The sequence below is a fragment of the Mesoplodon mirus genome (assembly GCF_964341445.2).
Source record: "Mesoplodon mirus genome assembly, chromosome: X".
NCBI classification, from domain to species: Eukaryota; Metazoa; Chordata; class Mammalia; order Artiodactyla; family Ziphiidae; genus Mesoplodon; species Mesoplodon mirus.
Genome location: NC_138981.1, coordinates 139,085,384 through 139,107,506, shown reverse-complemented (window position 1 = coordinate 139,107,506; position 22,123 = coordinate 139,085,384). Strand labels below are relative to the sequence as shown.

Sequence of the window (22,123 nt, the reverse complement as noted above, 5' to 3'; positions counted from 1 at the left end):
CCTTCTCTGACACTGCGTCATGAACCCAAAGAAATAGGAATTCATAGGGCTCAGTCTGCTCTGTGAATCATGTTGGGACAAATGGGCTCTCTGATAGGGCCTCTGGGGAGAGACCCAGATGGGCTCCGTGTGTCTTTCCCACTGTCCCTTGGGCCTTTGTCCAGCTGTGGGCTGGTCGTCGGGTGTTACCTGTTGAAGCAGAGTAACTTCGAAGCCAGAGCTTCAGAGGACGAGTGTGAATGCGTGCGTTTCAGTTCTTCCCCTTAGATGGTTCCAGAAAGGTTAGCAGTTTTCAAAGGCTGCTTTCAGACAGCCTCATTTAATTCCAGCAACTCAGAAAAGGATGAGCAAAGCGTTATCCTACTGATGGATGAGGAAACTGATTCCAAGAGAGGCTAAGCAGCGTACCCGAGTTCAGCCTGACAGCTAGACAGGGTCCCCAGGCCAGACCCCTTTGGGGGCCAGAGGAGCTCGGTGGCAGGCAGGTTCTCGGGGGCATCCAGGCAATAGCTGTGGAGCAGTCAGCACCAAGCCATTCTGGCATCGGAGCAGGCCTCGCGGGCGCCCACAGCCGTTGGGCAACCCGATTGCTTCCTGTATAACTGAGGCTGCAGCTCCCTAGTTTTAGCTCATCTCAGCTTTTCTTAAATGTGACTCTTGTTCAGCTGTATCATCGGGCATGCCGGTTGCAGAATGTCTCCTGTCAGAGGGTTCGCCACCACCTTCTCCTCTGCCCCATCTCTGACATGGCTGTGGAAGCTTCTGATTATTCTTTGTGTCTCTCCGTTTATTCCCACAGTCCCCAGGGAAAAGCCTTTCGCTCTAAAGTGGAGCTGATTGCATACTTCGAAAAGGTAGGCGACACCTCCCTGGACCCTAATGATTTTGACTTCACGGTAACTGGGAGAGGGAGCCCCTCCCGGCGAGAGCAGAAACCACCTAAGAAGCCCAAATCTCCCAAAGCTCCAGGAACTGGCAGAGGCCGGGGACGCCCCAAAGGGAGCGGCACCACGAGACCCAAGGCAGCAGCATCAGAGGGCGTGCAGGTGAAAAGGGTCCTGGAGAAAAGTCCCGGGAAGCTGCTCGTCAAGATGCCTTTCCAAGCTTCGCCGGGCAGCAAGGCTGAAGGGGGTGGGGCCACCACGTCGGCCCAGGTCATGGTTATCAAACGCCCCGGCCGGAAGCGAAAAGCTGAGGCTGACCCCCAGGCCATTCCCAAGAAACGGGGCCGAAAGCCGGGCAGTGTGGTGGCGGCTGCCGCCGCCGAGGCCAAAAAGAAAGCCGTGAAGGAGTCTTCCATCCGGTCTGTGCAGGAGACCGTGCTGCCCATCAAGAAGCGCAAGACCCGGGAGACGGTGAGCATCGAGGTGAAGGAGGTGGTGAAGCCCCTGCTGGTGTCCACCCTTGGCGAGAAGAGCGGGAAGGGACTGAAGACCTGCAAGAGCCCCGGGCGGAAAAGCAAGGAGAGCAGCCCCAAGGGGCGCAGCGGCAGCGCCTCGTCGCCCCCCAAGAAGGAGCACCACCACCACCACCACCATGTGGAGCCCCCGAAGGCACCCGCGCCACTGCTTCCGCCCCCGCCCCCACCCCCGCCGGAGCCCCAGAGCTCCGAGGACCCCGCCAGCCCCCCAGAGCCCCAGGACTTGAGCAGCAGCGTCTGCAAAGAGGAGAAGATGCCGAGAGCAGGCTCGCTGGAGAGCGACGGCTGCCCCAAGGAGCCAGCTAAGACTCAGCCCGCGCTCACGACCGCCGCCGCGGCCACAGAAAAGTACAAACACCGAGGGGAGGGAGAGCGCAAAGACATTGTCTCATCCTCCATGCCAAGGCCAAACAGAGAGGAGCCTGTGGACAGCCGGACGCCCGTGACCGAGAGAGTTAGCTGACTTTACACAGAGCGGATTGCAAAGCAAACCAACAAGAATAAAGGCAGCTGTTGTCTCTTCTCCTTATGGGTAGGGCTCTGACAAAGCTTCCCGATTAACTGAAATAAAAAATATTTTTTTTTCTTTCAGTAAACTTAGAGTTTCGTGGCTTCAGGGTGGGAGTAGTTGGAGCATTGGGGATGTTTTTCTTACCGACAAGCACAGTCAGGTTGAAGACCTAACCAGGGCCAGAAGTAGCTTTGCACTTTTCTAAACTAGGCTCCTTCAACAAGGCTTGCTGCAGATACTACTGACCAGACAAGCTGTTGCCCAGGCTTCTTAGGGTGCGCCTGCACCTCCCTCCCACCCAGCCCCCCCACGTGGTCGTTAGGGACAGAGAGCACTTGAGAGGACACTCCTGGTTTTGGTGCCGTTGGCGCCCCAGTCTCAGCTCTCCTCCCCCAACCCTGCCCGGCCTCCAGCTCCCCCGCCTCGCCCACTCCCACCCACGTCGGGACAAGGAGGTGTGAGGCAAGAGAGACAGGTGGATCCTTTAGAGAAGATGCGGATGGCCAGTGGCTATAGCCCGTGTGATCCCACCTGTGGTGGCACAGACCTGGCCCCACGCCAGCCCCAATCCAAAATCGACAAGGACATTTCACAGGACGGGGAAGTAGCACCTGTTCGCCCCAGTTCTGGCCTGGCTAGGAAGGAGTCATCCTTTGAGCCGCTGGGTGTAGACTGGCCTTAGCCAGAGGAGACGATGGCCCAGGGCTGGCTTCCCGCGGGTGGCGCTAGAGAGAGGCCGCCAAGGCCGCAGGACAAGGCCCAGGCAGGCAGGCCCAGGCTCCAGACCGCCGAGCGCAGCAGGCCAGGCGGAAGGGATTCCTAGTCGCTCAGAGCAGTTGTGACTGGTAGTTAGAGCCTTAGTAGATGGGGCAGGGGGCCAGGGGGAAGGAGGGGGAAATGTTCTTCCAAAACTTTCCAATTCTAACTCCTCTAGGGACAGCTTAGAACTATTTGCACTATTGAGTCTTCATGTTCCCACTTCAAAACAAACACGCTCTGAGAGCAAACTGGCTTGAATTGGTGACACTTTGTCCCTCAAGCCACCAGACATGACGGTGTTGACAACTACCTGGATCTGTATGTACCTGCGCTTGTTTTAAAGTGGGCTCAGCACATAGGGTTCCCACGAAGCTCCGAAACTCTAAGTGTTTGCTGCAATTTATAAGGACTTCCTGATTGGTTTCTCTTCTCTCCTTCAATTTCTGCCTTCTTGCATTTCATCCTTTCATTTCTTCCCCTCCCCCCCTCCTCATTTATCCCTTCTGTTCCAGGCAGCCGCAGTGCCCAACTGTACCCTGAGCCGACGCTGTCAGCTCAGGGCCCCAGAACTCACCCCACCCTTGGCCTTCCTGCCGTCAGCCCCAGCCCCCCTCCCACCCATTCTGAGCCCTGAGGAAGCCCCAGGCTCTGCTAAATCCACCTGGCCCTAGTGCCTCGGCCTCTCCGAGGGGCAAGGGAGTGGCAAGGTCTTGCTCTCCTAGGAGTCCCCTTCCCTGGTCAGACCCCGGATCCCAGGCCTTCTCAACCTTCCCACTCAGCAGAAGTGGGGGAGGGAGAAGTTGGGCCGGATATGGATTTCAAAGCCAAGGGCAGCACAGAGACCCACTGTGGCCTGCCAGTGTCATTGAGTTGCCCAGCCCTGACCTTGGCCTCTGCCGGACCCGGCTAGGGGCAGGGTGGTCGGGTGGGGCGGCAGGCAGAACAAGTGCAGATGCCCCGCTGCTGCTCCTCAGAGCGCAAGTTCTTTTCTGCTGGGCCCCGTATGGCCTCTGCTTGCGGGAGACGGGGTGGACTGGTACCTCACGCATCTCCACATGTGCACCAGGGCTGTGGTGTGGGTGCGTAGAGGCTTGGGCTTGTTTTGGGGTTTTCATTGACCAGTTTCAATTCAGGATCCCGTGCTTTCACCCTCTGTTCAGGAAGTCCTTATCTAACTGCATATCTTCATCATATTGGTATATCCTTTTCTGTGTTTACAGAGATGTCTCTTATCTAAATCTGTCCAACTGAGAAGTACCTTATCAAAGTAGCAAACGAGACAGCAGTCTTATGCTTCCAGAAACACCCACAAGCACGTCCCATGTGAGCTGCTGCCATGAACTGTCAAGTGCGTGTTGTCTCGTGTATTTCAGTTACTGTCCCCTGGCTTCCTCACTGCGGTGTAACCATGAAGGAGTGAAACATCTTAGAAACCGTCTAGCACTTCCTTGCCAGTCCTTAGTGATCAGGACCCATAGTTGACAGTTCCAATCAGTAGCTTAAGAAAAAAACATGTCTGTCTCTCCCAGAATGGTTAGAAGCAAGGGAGTTTGCCCCGTTCTGTTTGTGGAGTCGTAGCTGGCCTTTCTAGCATTTTTGTATCCATTTCTTGCTGCAGAAGCAAGTCCCACAACCAAACCTGCTCTGCTGTCGACCCTCCGGGCTTCACTTATGACTCCTCCCCAGGAAGGGCTGGGCGTCGGAGTAGGGGGAGAGTCCTTCGGGATCCCTCTTCCTCCAAGGACAAAAGGCTCCTGACCCTGCAGTGGCCTCGCACTCCTGGTAACCCCCAGAGGACTCTTATTCACGTGAGCACGGTGTCCAGCCCGTTTGTCGTGGGGACACCATCTCTTTTGCTCGGTCAGGTTTTTAGGCATTAATTACACTTTTCGTCCAGTAAAATGTGGCTCCTGGGACCAGTATCAAGAGCTGGCCTCCCCATCAGCTTGGTACCATCTGGTCCTGGGCAAAAGAGAGCTGGGCCTGCCGTTGCCCCCCTTTCACCCGTAACAGTTCATTCTGGGGGCTGAGTGGCATTGGTGGTCGAGAACACAGAGTTTCCAGTGTCATTTCCTTCGGGCCCGGCCCGGCCTGCAGCCTCCCTCACTCCCCAGCTTCTGCCCCTAGAGTTTCACGGCTGCATGTGGCGCCTGAGGCACCGTAGGGTTTTCTCTCCCTGCCCCCCTTTCTTCCACATTCCCTCTTCCCCAAATAAAGGCATTACTAGTGAGTCACCTTTGGGCAGGGGCCCCGAAGCTCCCATACCACCTCTGTCCTGGAGTCAGGTTGACAGGAGGTTGGAGGGAAGGCCTAAGCGCCACGGAATTCTCACCAGCTGTGTCTGGCCCAGTTTGGGGGTGTGACCTCGATTTTGTGTGTACTTGAAGACCATGAAGATCGGGGGCCATCTCTTAGGGACTGTGTGAAGAAGGCAGGAATTGACCGACAGCTTTCAGACACCCGTGGGCTAGGTCAGAGTCACATTCGGTCTCCGCGGCCCTTATTCTGGTTCTTAGTGACTACCTCCTCTCCTGATGGAATTCTCTGTCCTCAAGCTCCTCCCACCGTGCCCGGCCCAGCCCAGCCCTGCCCATTGGTGGGCTTGTCCTAACCAGTGTAATTGCTGGCCTTGACACTGCAGTGAGCTGGGGACACTGGGCCACAGCCAGGCTCCAGTACAGCTCCCTTCCGCTGCTGCTGTACTCCCGTATCGAAAGGCACAGGAGACACCCAGAAATGCCACGGCCCCTAGTCCGTCAGTGCCAAACTAGCCAAGGACCCCATCCCCTCAGCTCCCCGGAAAGTGGAAGCCGTGGTGGTGGCCTGGGGATGCCGGAACGGCCACAGCCAGCACCTGACTTCTACTCCTGAGACCCCATGCCGGTGCCGGCACCAGTCTTGTTTAGCAGTGGCATTCCAGGCTAGAGGCCACAAACGGTGGCGGTGGGACCTGGAACAGCCCCAAGTGGTCGCTTGCCCCTCTGCCTAGCTTGTCATCGTTGTCATGGCCATCGTGAAGGAGGGTACTAGCCAGAAACAAACCTCATTTAGTGGGCAAGGAGTTTCTTTAGCTGACGGGACCTCTGGATTTTAAGTAACTTAATAAGCAGCTCAAGCCCAGGAGGGAACAGAGGGTGTGAAGTGAATCCACCAGGTGTGGCCGCCTGGATCTCCTGGAACCCAAGTGGAGCCTGGCAGCTGAGCTCTGTGCCCCCTTTCCGGAGCATTCCTGCCAGGCTCTCTGGGGTGACGGGGCCAGGGGAGGTCACAGATACCAGCTCTAGCTTTGTCCAGCCATCCCTAGCAGGGTCGTGGCCCCAAATTGTTTCCTGATGCGAGTTTCCCACACGGATGGCCCAGGCCATCCAGACCTCGGGAAGTAAGCTCTCTCTAGAGCCCTGTGTGCATTGGCGTAGCCAGTCCCCTGAGTCCCGGCCAGTGGCCCCGGGGGGTGGGGGGGAGCACGGCCACGTTACCAGGCCTGTAGTAGAGCCCCTGCTCTCTTGCCCGATGGCCCCGCCACGTCGTGTTCTGGCTCTTAGCTGCTCTCTGCAAGGGCCCCATCTCACTTCTCTTCATCCGTGAACCCGTCCACTCGAGGGGTTTGTTGAGTCTCGGTTTTTGCTTCTTTCTCTTTTAGAAACTCTATCAATCTTCAGAAAACATAGTGTAATCGTTAACAATTCTCTAGGATACTGCCTCCCCCAGGGTCTAAAGTTCCACGTTAAAGGGGAAAAAAGTGAACGCTGAAACCCCTTGTCGACAATTCAGAAGGAAGACCTAAAAAACATTTAGCAGGAAACTACATTTCAATGTTTCTGAATGAATAAGAGCAAGCTTTTGCAAAAACGCTGATCTAACAGTACTTGGAGCCTGGCCTAATGTGTGGCAAGTGCTGCGGGTGAAGGGGAATCCGGCCTGAAACTGCTGGATCTGAGCCTTAGGGCCCTCGTGTCCCTGGAGAGCCCATCTCTCCGTGGGTAGCAGTCCCTGAGGGCTCAGCTGCTACCCGGTCCTGTGAGAAGGCCTGCCTGTTGCAGAGCTGCAGGAGGCCAGCTCTGGGTGTGGGAAGGAAGGAGAGTGCTCACCAGTGAATCCGAAGGCCCGTGACCTTCTCGCTACCCGGCACCACCTGTTCCGTGCTCCTTTCTGATTTCCGCAGAGCCTACCCCAAGTGCTGATTTGTCAGGAAAAAGAAGTTCTAACTAGGGTGATGTCTCCTCCCCAGCCTCTGCCTGCGGTGCGGCCTGCCCCCAAGGACAGCCCCTGGCTCAGCTCTTCTTGGGGCCTGGGTGAAGGGGTGTGCCCCCCTCGCCCCTCACCCGCAAGAGCCCCCGGGGCAGAGGGAGGGCGGGGGCGAGGACCCTCACGGAGGGAAATCCAGCCTTGAGTTTCAGAACGTTTGGGAAACTTGCAAGTTATCTTTGCTGTGCTAGCTCCGCCTCTATCTTCCCTCTCCTCAGGTCCTGCTCAGCAGTGAGAGAAAATGAAATCAAAAGGCCACAAGCTTTGGCTCCTGCCCACTGGTAGTTCCTCTCCCCACAGTGTGTGTGTGTCAAGTGACAAAGCTGTTCTTCCTGGTGACCCTGATATATCCAGTATCTTATAGACTATACGCATAGACCTGCTTGGTCTCTTCTATCCTGGGCTTTTGTTTTGCTTTTTAGTTTTGCTTTAAGTTCTTCTGTCCCTTTTATTTAATGCACCGACTAGACACACAAAGCAGTTGAATTTTTATATATATATATCTGTATATTGCACAGTTATAAACTCATTTTGCTTGTGGCTCCACACACACAAAAAGACCTGTTAAAATTATACCTGTTGCTTAATTACAATATTTCTGATAACCATAGCATAGGACAAGGGAAAATTTAAAAAACAAAAAAAACAAAAAACAAAAACAAAAACAAAAAAAAAACAAAAACAAAAAACAAAAAAAAAACCGACAAATCCGTCTGCTGGTCACTTCGGTCCAAGCAGATCTGTGGTCTTTCCTCGCTTCTTTCAAGGGCTTCCCAGTGCCGAGTGAAGGAGGCTCCGGGCAGCACCGGGTTTTGCACTGTTTCTCCCGAGTTTGTGAGAGAGGCTCCAGGGTGCCACTGCGGGACGGCTCATTTCAGTGGGTGGGTGCAAGGGTGCTCCCTGGCTCTGGCAAAGCCTGGAATGGCACTGCCTGGTCCCTTTCGATCTCTGGGTGGGGCAGCTGGAGTCCATGGGGGTGGCCTGGTCCCCCCACGCCTTCCAGCGACCCAGTCCGAGTGATGGTATGTGGAGAGCGGGCTCAGCAGGCCTCCCCACCGGCAGGGCCCCCACTCTGCCGAGTCTGGGGGCTGGAGGGGAGGCAGAAGGCCGTGTCTTGTCTCTGTAAGTGTGAGCCGTACCAGGTAGAACACCAGGGACCCCAGAACCATACGTGAGGTTCAGTGGGTCCCCTCCAGGAGGTAGCGAAGACTCCAGAAATGTCCCTTCCTCTTCTCCCCCAACCTATGAGTAATTGCATTTGCTTTTGTAATTCCTAATGAGCAATATCTGCTAGAGAGTTTAGCCGTAACAGTTCTTTTTGATCATTTTTTAAGTAATTAAAAACACCAAAAAAAAATCCAGAAACTTGTTCTTCCAAAGCAGAGAGCATTATAATCACCAGGGCCAAAAGCTTCCCTCCCCGCATCATTACTTACTTCTGAGGCCTGAATCCAAAAGAGAAACACTCGTAGGCCCTTTGGGTGGCCAGGCTCCCCTCGGGCCCCTCGGAGGACCTGGGCAGGGGCAGCTTCCGGGCCCTGCCTGGGGGCTCGCCCCCGCCTTCGTTCAGTATTAGCGGTGGGTCCCTGCCTGCTCTCCCACCCAGCCCGGGGCCGGGGGCAGAGGAGGCCGCCGCCGCTGCTGTCTGGCCTCGCAGGTGGGTGTCCGCGTTATCTGCGCGCATGCTTTCTGCCCGAGATCTGAAATCGGCGCCGAGTTAGCGTCACCCGGTGACCTCTCGCCCTGCCCGCCCGACGCAGCAGGGCCCACCCAGTTCAGTGTTTCTGGGGAGCTGGACGGTGGAGTGCAAAAGGCTTGCAGAACTCGAAGCCTGCTCCTTCCCTTGCTACCAAGGCCTCCTTTTCCGTTTGAGTTGTCACTGCTTCAATCAATAACAGCCGCTCCAGAGTCAGTAGTTGATGAATATATGACCAAATATCACCAGGACTGTTACTCAATGTGTGCCGAGCCCTCTCCTCGCGCTGGGCTCCGTGTACCCGGACACTGTAACGTGTGCTGTGTTTGCGCTCCTCCCCCTCCTCCTTCACTCTCCCCTCGTCTCTCTGGGGTTTTTCTGTTTGGGTTTGGTTTGGTTTTTATTTCTCCTTTTGTGTTCCAAACATGAGGTTCTCTCTACTGGTCCTCTTAACTGTGGTGTTGAGGCTTATATTTGTGTAATTTTTGGTGGGTGAAAGGAACTTTGCGAAGTAAATCTCTTCTGTGTTTGAACTGAAGTCTGTATTGTAACCATGTTTAAAGTAATTGTTCCAGAGACAAATGCTTCTAGACACCTTTTCTTTACAAACAAAAGAATTCTGAGGGAGGGGATGGTAACCGAGAGGAGAGGGTCTGTCCTTTTTCCCCAGGAGGGGAGATCCAAAGACAGAACCCCTGCCCAGATCAGCCAGAAGCCACCCAAAGAAGTTAAGCCTAAAGCCAACGGACCGAATAGCTGACGTGCTGCCATTTGCGAAGTCGGAGCAAAACCAGGTTTTGTTCCACTCAGTGAGTTTTTTTGCGCCCCCCCCCCAGCCAGATTATTAGCATCATTATTATTTTTTAAGGACAGACAAGGTTGATGTTCCTGCAAGGGGAGCCAGGAGGGGTGTGAGCAGAGCCAGCCTCGCCTCAGTGGGAGAAGGCTGGGGTGGGCCTGAGGGGCAGGGCTCAGCCAGAGGATGGCCATCTCCCTGGAGACCTCCACCGTGGCCACAGGTCAGGTGTATGTTGACAGGGCATTACTGTTCAGGGTGGGCATTACTGTTCAGGGCACCATCATCACATCCCACCCCATCCCGCAGTGCACGACACTCAACGTGACCTCTCGATTCCCCTGCTTTCCCGGACGAGAAGATGATGGTGGAGGGGGGCGCACTCCCTTTACTGTCATCCGATCCCCAGCAAAATTTGGACATGAGAAACCCCCTTCTTGTTTCATGGCAAAACCCGATCCTCCTCAAAGAAGCCGTGTACCTCCCATTATTTAGGGCTGATGGAACAGGGACGGACGTGTGCTCCCTTAGCGCCCGGGGGGCCCCTCCTCTGAAAGGCAAGGACAGTGCTGACCCTAGTGACCATTTGTGCATGGGGCTTAGGAGTGGGAAGAACCAGGCAGGGTTGCTGCCCCCTCCTGAGTCACAGGGACACAGGTCGCCCTGCGCAGAGGGAGCTGGCTCCAGCCCCGAAGCCCAGAAGCCTGACCAAGGGCGGGAGAGGTGTGCGTGGGGCGTGGGGAGCCGCCCAGGACAGACTTGGCTGGAGATGTCTCCAGAAGCCCTCTATCGCATTCACCTTCAGTTTTTGTGTTTTGGGACAATTACTTTAGAAAAATAAGTAGGTCGTTTTAAAAACAAAAAATATTGATTGCTTTTTTGTAGTGTTCAAAAAAAGGTTCTTTGTGTATAGCCAAATGACTGAAAGCACTGATATATTTAAAAACAAAAGGCAATTTATTAAAGAAATTTGTACCATTTCAGTAAACCTGTCTGAATGTACCTGTATACGTTTCAAAAACACCCCCCCACTGAATCCCTGTAACCTATTTATTATATAAAGAGTTTGCCTTATAAATTTACATAAAAATGTCCGTTTGTGTCTTTTGTTGTAAAATCAAGTGATTTTTTCATAAGGTTCTTTTACTATTTGAAAAGATGGGCAGCACGCAGTTTTATTTTATTTTTGTAAGTTTTTTAATACGTGTGAAAGCCAAGAATACTCAGCATGCCTTTCTAAGTGACGCGTTCGCACCTTTTGTTGGGAAGTACTGTATCCTGTGCTGTTAGCATTCTCGATAAATCTCTCTGTGAAAGTGACTCCAGGTCTGGGCTTTCATTATCAGACAGCTCCTAGGACAGCACGGTGGTGCATTTCCTGATCCACTCTGGCTGTCCCCGAACACGCAGAAGCCAGCCGCTTTCGGGGGCGGCCACGGGAGGAAAGGGCAGCCTGCGCCCCGCACCGGCCCCTCTCCGGGGCTCCCCGAGGGCCAGGGCAGGGCCATCCCCTCGTCCTGGATGTGCCAAGGTGCTTTTGGAAACCCCCCACCCCCTCACCCCCAGCTCCGACTCCTCTGGTGCCTCCCGCCTGAGACCCTCCCATGGCCTCTGCTGACCTGGCTCCGGCTGCCCGTGTTCCCTGGCTTCCCATGAGGCTGTGGGCGCTCAGGAGCTGGCGGCATCCCCACAGCCGTCCTCCATCAGGCTGTCGATGGCCTGGAGTGGACGACAAGTGCTCAGAGTCCAGAATCACAGGCACATGTGGACACACCTACTAGGAGGAGCACTAGACAGTCCTGGCCTGGAACATTAAAACGAAGGTTTGAAATTCGCCCTGTGTGCGTACTGAGCATCCCTCGGGTGCCAGGGCTGTCCCAGGAGCTGCAGTCCAGCAGTGAGCAAGTAGGACCAGGTAAGTCCCTGTTCCCTCAGTGTGTGCGTGCCCAATAATTTCCCATCCTCGGCTTGGTACTCTCGGTAAGGGCTGTCCCCGTGGGAAGCCACTGGGGCTCAGGGTGTGGCTGGCCTCCTCTTTGGGAGTGGCCGGCGTTGGCTGCAGCTTCTAGGAAAAGGCTGCAACGGAGGCCCATCTTGGGCGGACCTGTTTTCTGGAAAGAGCCCTAAATAAGTCTGTGGACGGACAGCCTGGGGGCGGCGAGTGGGGTAGTAGCCCTCTGGGGTCAGGATCCAGAGGGCAAGGGGGTGGCCAGGGAAGACCTGCTGCCTTTCAAGCATGCATCCAACTGGAGAAACAAAAGAGGAAGCCACCTTACTGCTTTGGGGGGGTTTTCCCCCATCTGGTGGGGGAGGCAGATGAGTGCCGAGGCTGAAGAAGGACGCACCAGGGATGCCAGGCATAGCAGGGGCTGCGGGCAGCTCCGCCCGAGGAGCCCGGGGGCTCTCAACCCAGCTTCTACCTGAGGAGCTGCTTGAGCTCCACCTTCGCGTGAGGGCCACGGAGCTATAGGTGCAAACTCGTGGGTGCGGGAGCCCTGGCGCATTCTTGGAACCCCAAGGAGTTCTGGATGGCTTAAGACTGCTGGTGTGTGCAAAGAGCCAGACAGAGGTGGGCAGGAAGGGGCCCCATTGTGACAACGGTGGAGGCCGTGCGGAAAAGCCGGGATCCCATCGGCGGGCTTTGGGAACCGAGGGACGGTCTTAAGCAGGAAGTCGGTGTGGAGTGATTTGTCCCTAAGGAAGACCCCTCAGGCAGAGATGAGGCAGGGAAGCCTCTGGGAAGCCAGTTGATCTAGGTTCAGCTAGGTAGGAGGTAGTAGAGGGCAGTGGGCCTGTGGGGAAGAGACGGACTCCAGAGAAGTTCAGGGGGGTGACAGGAAAATGGTGGCTGCTGCAGCAGGGTAGGGAACAGAGAGTCCAGAGAAGTCAGCGGCTGCAGAGCCTGGTGGGACGAAGGTGGGGAGACGTCAGGCCGGGGACGGAGCTTGGTGCCTGGTGACTGCTTCAGAAAAGAGAGTGGGAGCAGCCGGAGCCTGCCATCCTCACGTGTGACAAGAGAGAGGAGGGACAGCCAGAGCTGAAGGCCTGTTTCTAAGACATGTAAACACGTTTTATGTGCTAGTGGGAAGGAGCCAGCGAAGAAGGAAAGATGGCAGATACTGCAAAGACCTAACAATCGCTGGAGCAGGTTCCTGAAGGAGCGGAAAAGATGGGATCCAGGTCCCAGGAGGTGGGTGGAGATGCTCTGAGCTTCCAGACCGTTCTTCCTGCACCCAGCCTCACGGCCAGCTGAGGGGAGCCAGCCGGGGAGCCTTTGTGTGACACCATCTGACCCTGTCCCATCTGGATCTCTTGACCACTCTCCACAGCCTCCCGCATGAAACCGAAACTTCTGAAGAGGACCTCCCAGCGTCTCTCACAAGGCCCGCTTCTAGCCTTTCTGGAACGCCTTCGCCGTGCCCGTCGTCCCCCGGGCCGAGAACCGCTCTCCTCCAGCCCTCGGGGCCCTGCTCAGACGGCTCCTCCTCCCGGCAGCCCGCCCCGCCCTCCTCGCCGGGCCCCGGGGCGCTGCCTCCGCTGGGAGTGACCGCGCGCGGCGCCCCCGTGTGGCCGGGGCTCGTGACGGCGGCGGCGGCGGCGGGCGACCTGGCGGAGGGCCCGGGCACCGCCCCTTCCGCCCCGCCGGGCGACGCACGAGGCCGGCTTAAAGGGGAAGTGAGTCAGTGTTCGCGGACTCGGCCGGCCGAGGCTCGCGCCCGCCGCGGCCCCGAGAGGCCCCGGCCCGGCGGCGGCGGCGGCGGCGGCGGCGGCCATGGCCGGGGGGCCGGGCCCGGGAGACCCCGCGGTCCCCGGCGCTCAGCACTTCCTGTACGAGGTGCCGCCCTGGGTCATGTGCCGCTTCTACAAAGTGATGGACGCCCTGGAGCCCGCCGACTGGTGCCAGTTCGGTGAGTGGTGGCGGTCCGGCGGGGGCGGGGCGGGGCGGGGCGGGGGGCGCGCGGGGGCCGGACGCCCCGGCCTGACGCACCCACGCCCCGCAGCCGCCCTGATCGTACGCGACCAGACCGAGCTGCGGCTATGCGAGCGCTCCGGGCAGCGCACGGCCAGCGTCCTGTGGCCCTGGATCAACCGCAACGCCCGCGTGGCCGACCTCGTGCGCATCCTCACGCACCTGCAGCTGCTCCGCGCGCGGGACATCATCACGGCATGTGAGCGCGCGGCCCCGGAGCCCCCGGGACCCCCCAGAACCCCCAGGACCTCGGGAGAGGGGCCGCCCAGGGCCTCCCCTGGAGCTCCTCCCCCCCCCTCGCCTGGGCCTAACAGCCCTTTCCTTCCTCTGCTTCCCAGGGCACCCTCCCGCCCCCCTTCTGCCCCCCAGCGCCACCACCCCGAGGCCTGACAGCATCTCTGCACCTTCTGAGGCCGCGGCCCCCAGCCCCCAGAAGTTGCACTCGTCGGCCTCCACCCTCCTCTCCCCAGGTAAGGCGTCTCCCGGGGGTTGGCCTGATGAACCTGAGGAAAGGAGCCCCTTGACACTGGCCACGGCTGTAGATCCGGCCACTGGTCTCTGCCTGCCTCTCACTGGTGTCTTTATGAAGCTTTTCCAGGCTCCCAGACTCATTCTGACCCTGAGCTCGGCCCTGTCCCAAGCCCTGCTGCCCTCCAGCCACCACGGCCATCGCCAGCCCCTTCCTGTGTCAAGGTAGGTGGGTCCTGCCTCCACCCAGAGGTTTGAAACAAGCGGTGAGAAGGCAGCCTTTGATACACTGGGGAGCCCTAGCCAGCCCAGCAGGGGTGGGCTAGGCAGAGGGGAGGAGGCGGGGCCTCGCCTGATCTGGGGTCTCTTCCCACAGCGGAGCCCAGAGAGCCCAGTGTCCGTCCTGCAGGGGACCCACTCCTCTTCGTTCTGCTGGCCCCTCCATGAGATTTGCCAGGGCACCCACGACTTCTCAGAGGAGCTGAAGATCGGGGAGGGCGGCTTTGGGTGTGTGTACCGGGCTGTGATGAGGAACACGGTATATGCTGTGAAGAGGCTAAAGGAGGTGTGTGTAGCGTCCAGGCAAAGGCTCTGGAAGGCTGTTAGCCGACCCTCACTTTTCTGGTCCTCCCCCCACTACCCCACACGGCTCCTTCAGCCCTCTGATTTCCCAGTCCAAGGCCCCCGCCCCTTGCTTGTTCTGGGCCCAAAACAGGAGGCAGACCTGGAGTGGACCACGGTGAAGCAGAGCTTTCAGACCGAAGTGGAGCAGCTGTCACGGTGAGCCTGTGGTGTCCCTCCTGGTGCGGGCAGCGGGAGAGGCCCGCCGGGACCGTGTGTCACGGGATCTGGCTCCCTTGGTCTCCCAAAGCCTGCCAGGCTCAGGCTAGCTGAGGAAACGGCAGGGACTGTCCCCACGATGGTCAGATGGAAGGCGTGGTGGATGCTGGGGGCCAAAGTGCTCAGACCCCACTTTTTCAAGCAGGTTTCGTCACCCAAACATCGTGGACTTTGCTGGCTACTGTGCTCAGAGTGGCTTCTACTGCCTTGTCTATGGCTTCCTGCCCAACGGCTCCCTGGAAGACCGCCTCCACGTCCAGGTAGCCTTACCTAGCCTGGCACATTGCATCACACTTGGCACCCGGGCAGAGCAGGACACGGGGCCTGGGCTCTCGGCCTCTGCGAGCGGGGCCCCTCCCTGCTGCTCCCGCATGCCCAGAAGCCTGGCTTGTGGTGCCTCTGAAAGGGGTTTCTGGACTCGGAGTAGCTTGACTCGGGCTTCTCCCCTTTGCAAGCAGGGTAGTGGAAGGGTCGCGTCAGCATTGCCCTGAGGGAAGGAGGTGATGGACAGCACCGGGGCCCCATCTAGGGAGGCACCCACAAGACGCAAGGGCTAACTGAACACAGGGCAGGAGCATCTCTAACCTCACGCTGAAGGGCTCAGGATAAGCGTGCTGTGTGCGGGGAGGCGGGGAGAGAGCCTCCGACAACATCCTGATCACCCCAGAGCCAGGACTGCCAGAGCCTGTGAGGGGTCCCCAGGGCATGATCCCAGCCCCGTGCGCTGTGCAGAGGGAGCACCGCAGGAGCTTAGTCTCCACCCTCTCCTGAAGTAGCTCCTGGAGACTTTGCTCTTCGTTTTCCAGAAGGGGAAACTGAGGCCCAGAGAGTCAACTGCTTGTCCAGACCCCTCGGTGACAGGTGGAGGGAAGGATGGGGGGCAAAGAACAGTGGCCCGCAGCCTCCCCTCCGCCCCTTTGCTCCTTCTGCCCTTCCAGACCCAGGCCTGGCCCCCTCTCTCCTGGCCTCAGCGACTGGACATCCTTCTGGGCACGGCCCGGGCAATTCAGTTTTTACATCAAGACAGCCCCAGCCTCATCCACGGAGATGTCAAGAGGTGAGGAGGGGGCACAGCCAGTCCCTCGGGGCCTCTCAGAGCGGCAGGAACATAGCCTACGGGCAAGGGGTGATGCTTCCAAACCTTCCGCCAGCAGGGAGCCCAAGAAGCCTTGCCCTGAGCGCCCCCCATGAGAGTAGGCCTACCCTCTCCCACTCGAGACTCAGGTCGGGGATGTCAGGGCTGGGGACTCTGGGTCACTGAGTACCCGGCGTGGGACAGGTGTGGAAGCAGAGGCCAACGACGGGCCCCACTGATGAACAGGGGCTGAACTGTGTGAGGGTGCTCTGGGGGCCACGTGCTCGGAGCCCCAGGTGGCTGGAACGCTCAGGCGCACCAGCCACTGTCTGCAGTCTGATTTTGTCAGGACCAGGCAGGTGGGGGGGTCACAGAGTGGGCCAGGGCCAAGGCCGGGCCCACACCACTCTCTTCCCTCCCCAAGTTCCAACGTCCTTCTGGATGAGAGACTGATGCCCAAACTGGGAGACTTTGGCCTGGCCCGTCTCAGCCGGTTTGCAGGCGCCAACCCCAGCCGGAGCAGCACTGTGGCCCGGACTCAGACTGTGCGTGGCACCCTGGCGTACCTGCCCGAGGAGTACGTCAAGACGGGGAGGCTGGCCGTGGAGACCGACACCTTCAGTTTCGGCGTGGTGAGCCACTGGGCCCTCTGATGAAGCTTCAGCTCCAGGGCCCCGCCCTCCCCGGCGCGGGCCACTTCCTCGGTCCCGCACCTCGTTTCACGTTTGTAGTTTTGAATTCTTTTGTTTCAAGTGGGCCCTCCAAACTGCCAGAGCTTTAGTCCCACGGCTGCGGCTCTGTCCCTGCTGGGAGTCGGTCCACGTGTGCCTGTCTAAGGGATGTGCCCCTGTCAGCTCCGGTCCACGCCCAGCAGCCCCTCTTTGGGCTCGGCCTCCCTGTCCACCGTGCACCCCCCAACCAGTGGTCCTGCCTGCCTCGCCCTCCAGCCTGTCCTCCCTCCAGGTGGTGCTGGAGACCCTGGCCGGCCAGAGGGCTGTGAGGATGCATGGTGCCCAGACCAAGTATCTGGTGAGCCTCCCGAGGCAGGGCAGGGAGAAAGGCGGGCGGGGAGGAAGAGAGGGAGGCCGGGAGGTGCTGCTCTGGTCGGTCGACAGGTGTAGACCCGGAGGGCAGAATGATCTGGAACGCAGTGCCCCACCAGAGCCAGCCTCTGCCGCTGCTGACTCATGCTTGAAAATAGGCAGGGCCCCAGACGGCTTCATTTACCTTGCCGAGGAGAAACCTGTCTGTCCTCTTGGATGCCGTGGGCCTTTCCAGACCCCGCCTGGGCTGGGGGCGGGCAAGGAGGGCGCCAGCCACAGTGGAAAACAGAACAGGGTGGGCGCGTGGGGACGGGAGAGGCTGTGGCAGAGAATGGGGCCGCCGCTGAGAAGCCCTCCCGGGTGCTGTGGAGCAGGTCCAAGCTGCCTGGGGCCTGACCTGGAGCCAGGAGCCCAGCTCCTCGCCAGGCCCGTCTCCGCTCGGTCTCCGCTCAGTCGGCGCATGTGCTTCGCGCTTTACAAGCTGCTGTGTTTCCTGGCCTTCTGCTCCGAGCTTGGGGCTATTTCTGTCCGTTGCCGGGTCTTGGTGGGTTTGTGCCAGAGCCGGGCAGCCAACCAGGAGACCTCCTCCACGTGGGCCGCTCCGCCCGGTGTCAGCACCGCCTTGGAGCAGCGCACCACACTCCTCAGGGGCCTGCCCGCTGGTTCTCTGTGCCGCAGCCAAAGCGATCTTTCGTGACCGTGAGGAGGCTGTGGAAGCCCCTTTACCTGCCCTCCCCCAGCCCTCTCTCTGTCCTCCAGACTCGGGCCGGCTCCCCGATGCCTGCCCCAGGGCCTTTGTAAGAGCCTTTCCCTCTGCCTGAAAGGCCAACCCCCCCCCCCCCCCGCCCACCAACCCCAGTCTTTCCTCCCAGTCCTTCGCCTCTCAGAACTCAAGGTGGCCTCTGGTCCTGTTCCCACCCACCTCGGCTCCGCCCTCTCTGGCTAGTTCATCCTTTTAGATCCCCGCTGAAGTGTGACTTGCTTGGGCCCCAGTTGAAACCCCCGTGGGCCTCCCTGCCGCAGTTTCCATTGCTTAAGAGGCATGTCGGCGTCTCTCCCCTCCCAGGAAGTCAGCTCTGTGAAAGCGGCCCCAGGTGCCGTGTGTGTAGCTGGATCCCTGGGGCCTGGGGCAGCACTGGGCACCAGCGATGAGGGTCTGGGGTTCGCAGCAGAAGGCATGGCCCCCGGTGACCACACTCACGTTACGTGTCCCGCAGAAAGACCTGGTTGAAGAGGAAGCCGAGGAGGCTGGTTTGGCCCTGAAAAGCACCCAGACCACACTCCAAGCAGGTCTGGCTGCAGACACCTGGGCCGCCCCAATCGCCACCCAGATCTACAAGAAGCACTTGGACCCCAGGCCCGGGCCGTGCCCACCAGAGCTAGGCCTGTCCCTGGGCCAGCTGGCTTGCTGCTGCCTGCACCGCCGGGCCAAGAGGAGACCCCCCATGACCCAGGTAGTCCTGTGAGGCAGGGGGAAGGGAAGCAGCTGAGATGCCAGCCACCCGTGGGGAACCGTGGCCTGCTGGAAATGCCACATTCCTGGCACTGCCGTGTAGGGAGCCAAACACAGCACCTCACAGCCCTCTTTCTGGAAGAAGTCTCCAAATGTTCCTTGCCTGCCTGTGCTTCTGCTAGGAGTGGCCAGAGCTCCACTGAACCCCGCCTGGTACACAGAGGGAGGCGAGAGGCTTTTACTGCGCCCCCTTCTGGGTGTGCTGTGCCACTGCATCTACCTTTTTGAGTCCCCTCCCTATCACCCACCTCTTTCTCTCTCAGAAGAGGAAGAAGCCCCATTTGAGGGCATCAGGGCAGCGAGGTTGGTTCGCTTCCTAGAAGACAGACAGAAGCCATTCTAAATCCTTAGCTTTGGTGGCTACAACTCTTCTTCATCCCTGACCCGGAGCCGCTGTGCAGTTTGACCACCTTCTGTGAGGACCGTGACTGGTCTGCGTGGCCAAGCCTGGGCCACTCACCCTGAGAGCCCCTCTCCCTCCTCGCAGGTGTACCAGAAGCTGGAGAAGCTGCAGGCGGCAGTGGCAGGGCCGTCTCTGGAGCCAGAGGCCGCCAGCCGCAGCCCCCCTTCCCCTCAGGAGAACTCCTACGTGTCCACCACTGGCAGTACCCTGAGCGGTGCCAGCCCATGGCAGCCCCTGGCGGCGCCCTCGGGAGCCCTGGCCCAGGCTGCAGAGCGGCTGCAGAAAGGCGCCAACCAGCCCGTGGAGAGTGACGAGAGCGTGTCCGGCCTGTCCACCGCCCTGCGTTCCTGGCACCTGACCCCGAGCTGCCCCCCGGGCCCAGCACACCTCGGGCAGGCTGGCTGTACTCAAGTGGATGCCACCCGAGAGTCGAGCTGGGGGAGCGGCCCGGGGCTCCAGCCCACAGCTGTGGAAGGTACCTGGGGACACATGCCCAGAGGAGGGACCAGCGGCCTCCTTTGGTGGCAGTCCCCCTGTTCCCCACCCCCAGCCTTCTGGGAGGAGAGAACTGGGGCCTACCGTTAAGCTCCCTGTGTCCTTAGCAAGTTCCAGGCCACTGTCTTGGGGAGGCCCCCCACCCGACCTTGGAAAGGCCCACAGAGGACGGTCCTGTGCCGTCTCATCTCCCCAGACCGCGGCCCCAGTTGGCTGAGGAGAGGCCAGGACCTTGCTCCCCGAAAGCCGGGGGCAAGGAAGGCCCAGTCCAGGACCGGGCTCCCGGCCCGGCAGCTAGCCAGGGCCCTAGCATGGCCCCTTCCAGGCCCCGCTCTCAGAGCGCTGAGGACCTCTGTCCTTCCGAAGGGCAGGGAGCTGGTCTGGGGACAGGGAAGGCTCATGGGGCCAGAAGTGTCAGCAGGGAGTTCCAGGGCCGTCGGCCCCTGTGGCTCAGGGGGCCCTCTCTCCACCCCAGAACCGCTCCTGGGCGGCTCCACGTCGTCACTGCCCCCCCAGATTGTCATCAACCCGGCGCGACAGAAGATGCTGCAGAAGCTGGCCTTGTACGAGGATGGGGTCCTAGACAGCCTGCAGCTGCTGTCATCTAGCTCCCTCCCAGGTACCCCAGGACCATGTTCTGCGGCCGGGCGGCTGGCCTCTGGGCAACTCGGAACCTTCGTTCTGATGGGGCCCAGATGGGGCCCCCGCTCCCCCAGCCCGTCACCCCGTTGAACGGTGGCCGGGAGCCCTGCCGGCCCCCACGCCTCCTTTGGGACATCGTGTATTCTGGGTACAGCCCTGTCCCAGCTCACTCTCCTCCTGACGACACGCACCTTCCCTGAGCCTGGGGGTGCCAGCAGCCCCCGTGCTCCCAGAATACAGGCAGCCCCCGCAGCCACGTTCCATTCCAGGTGCTGCTCGAAGAAGTGCTGCTTAGGAACAAGCATCTCTAATTCCAGAGAGCACCCCGGGAGCAAGGGGGAAGCGCAGGCCAGCCCTCGAGCGCCTCCCCCTGTTTGCTAACTGACTGGCATTTCTTCCCCCCTCTGCAGACTTGGGCCTGGAGCACCAGAACAGGCAGGGGCCCGAAGAGAGTGAAGAGTTTCAGAGCTGAACTGTCCGCCTGGTCAGATCCCTAAACCCGGAAGTCAAAGTTCTCATGGTTGGAAGTTCTCACAGCTCGCAAACCCTCGGCAGCCTTGGGGGCTCCATCCTCACGGAGGAGGGCAGGTGGTGGCCCTGCTGCTCTTGGGGCGTGGGCACAGGCAGGGCTCAGGGCCCCCCTGGCCGGCTGCTGCTGGCTGTCAGTAGGGCAGGACATCTCAACAGCCTGCCTTCAGGCCAGCATTCGCGGGAGAGGAAAGCCGATGTCGTTGGAGGGGCCGGTGGCGGGGAGGAGGGCAGGTCTGAAGGCTGCTGGCTACACAGGCCAAGGAGGAGAGGTGAGTGGTCCAGTGGGACTAGCGGGGCGCCAGCTCCCCTGAGAGTTGGGCGGGGCTTCTGCAGCCCAGGCCTACAGCAGCAGCCCTTAGCCCTTCTTTTCAGACCTTGCTGAAGCCCTGGGGAAAAGCAGCCACTCTGATGACAGGAGCCAACGAGGCCAGGGGTCCTCCCAGCTGCTTGTAATTAGGAAGGGGAAAGTGAGGTGTGGCTGTCCCGTGGTTCAGTGCACTAACTAGAAGCAGGAGTTCTGAGAGGCCCCAGCGAGTGCAGCAGCGCCTCCCGTCAGGCCAGCGTCCGCAGGCTTCCCCCGGGAGCCGGGAGCCAGCCTAACAGGCCACCGAGCCAGGTCGGGCTCCAGAGGCCACAGGCTCAGGCTCAGCCTCAGGCCCGGGCACTGCTTGTGACAGGGGCCACTACCCCAGGTTTGGCTAGGCCCAAGCCTTGTGTTACCCAGACAGTGAGAAGCCCCAAGACAGCAGGAAGTTGGGAGCAAGACAGAGAGGAAGGAAAATGAAAACGGGACTCACATTTTTAGAAGCAAGTCAGCATTCGTGTAACTGAATGTCTTTGAAAGTAGCCCAGGGCTGTAGCACAGGCTTCGAATGATTTTGTGTCTGCAGTCATGAGTCACACTACATGCCCCACGAAGCTAGGCATTGGTGAAGTCCAAGTTGTCCTGGAGTAATAAAAACTTACACTTTGACCTCTGGCTGTACTTGTAGGCTTTGTGGCGCTGAAAGCCTTGAGCTTTTCCAGTGCTTTTCATCTCGGTGTTCTTGACTGTCCAGACCCAGACGCTAGCCTCCCACCCCCAGATCCTCTGGAGGTTCCTGTTTCCACTCCCGTTAAGCCACCATGCTGGTGGCAGATCCACAACACTACTACCCAGCAGTACTTTCACAGGTTGTTAAATTTTCCCCATTTTATGGATTTTGACGCTATTGTAAATGGTATTTTTATTTCCTTTTCTAGTTGATCATTAACAGTGTATAGAAACACAACTGAGTGTTGTATATTGGCTTTGCATTCTGTGGCCTTGGGTTTAATTCACACCTTAGCTCTAGTAGTTTTTTGTGAATACCTTGGGATAGTTTATGCACACAATCATCTCATCTACAAATAAAGACAGTCTCACCTCTTCCTTTCCGTTCTGTATGCCTTTCAGTTCTTTTTCTTTTCTAATTAATTAATTAATTTGGCTGCACCTCGCAGCTTGCGGGATCGTGGTTCCCTGACCAGGGATTGAACCTGGGCCCAGGGCAGTGAAAGCACGGAGTCCTAACCACTGGACTGCCAGGGAATTCCCTCATTTCTTTTTCTTGCCTTGTTACACTTGCTAGGGCCTCTGGTTAAATGTTGAATAGAAGCGGTGAAAGTGGACATCCTTGCCTTGTTCTCAATGTTAGGGGGCAGAGTGTTGGCTTTTCACCATTAAGTATGATGCTA

General features: G+C 58.8%; 2 protein-coding genes across 6 annotated transcripts in view; both read left to right on the top strand.

Annotated features, from left to right (window-relative positions):
* The window catches only part of MECP2 (methyl-CpG binding protein 2), a 62,973-nt gene extending 52,456 nt beyond the window's left edge, over nucleotides 1-10,517 (top strand). For both annotated transcript variants that reach the window (XM_082609690.1, XM_082609691.1), the window contains one exon: nucleotides 800-10,517. In XM_082609690.1, the coding sequence (XP_082465816.1) occupies nucleotides 800-1,883 (1,084 nt within the window). In that variant the 3' untranslated portion in view covers nucleotides 1,884-10,517. The remainder of the gene's footprint in view (nucleotides 1-799) is intronic.
* Nucleotides 10,518-13,091: 2,574 nt separating this feature from the next.
* IRAK1 (interleukin 1 receptor associated kinase 1) lies at nucleotides 13,092-21,823 on the top strand. Of its 4 annotated transcripts, XM_082610106.1 has the most exons (14): nucleotides 13,098-13,335; nucleotides 13,429-13,596; nucleotides 13,736-13,867; nucleotides 13,987-14,090; nucleotides 14,242-14,430; nucleotides 14,581-14,645; nucleotides 14,851-14,965; nucleotides 15,644-15,762; nucleotides 16,205-16,412; nucleotides 16,744-16,809; nucleotides 18,041-18,277; nucleotides 18,824-19,214; nucleotides 19,710-19,853; nucleotides 20,287-21,823. In XM_082610106.1, exons 1-14 carry the CDS (start codon nucleotides 13,200-13,202, stop codon nucleotides 20,346-20,348), a joined length of 2,136 nt encoding a protein of 711 aa, XP_082466232.1. In that variant the 5' UTR covers nucleotides 13,098-13,199; the 3' UTR covers nucleotides 20,349-21,823. The 4 variants fall into 4 exon arrangements, with proteins under 4 accessions (XP_082466231.1, XP_082466230.1, XP_082466229.1 ...); XM_082610104.1 differs by having other exon boundaries at nucleotides 13,093-13,596; XM_082610103.1 differs by having other exon boundaries at nucleotides 13,094-13,335; nucleotides 14,242-14,645.
* The last annotated feature ends 300 nt before the right edge of the window (nucleotides 21,824-22,123 follow it).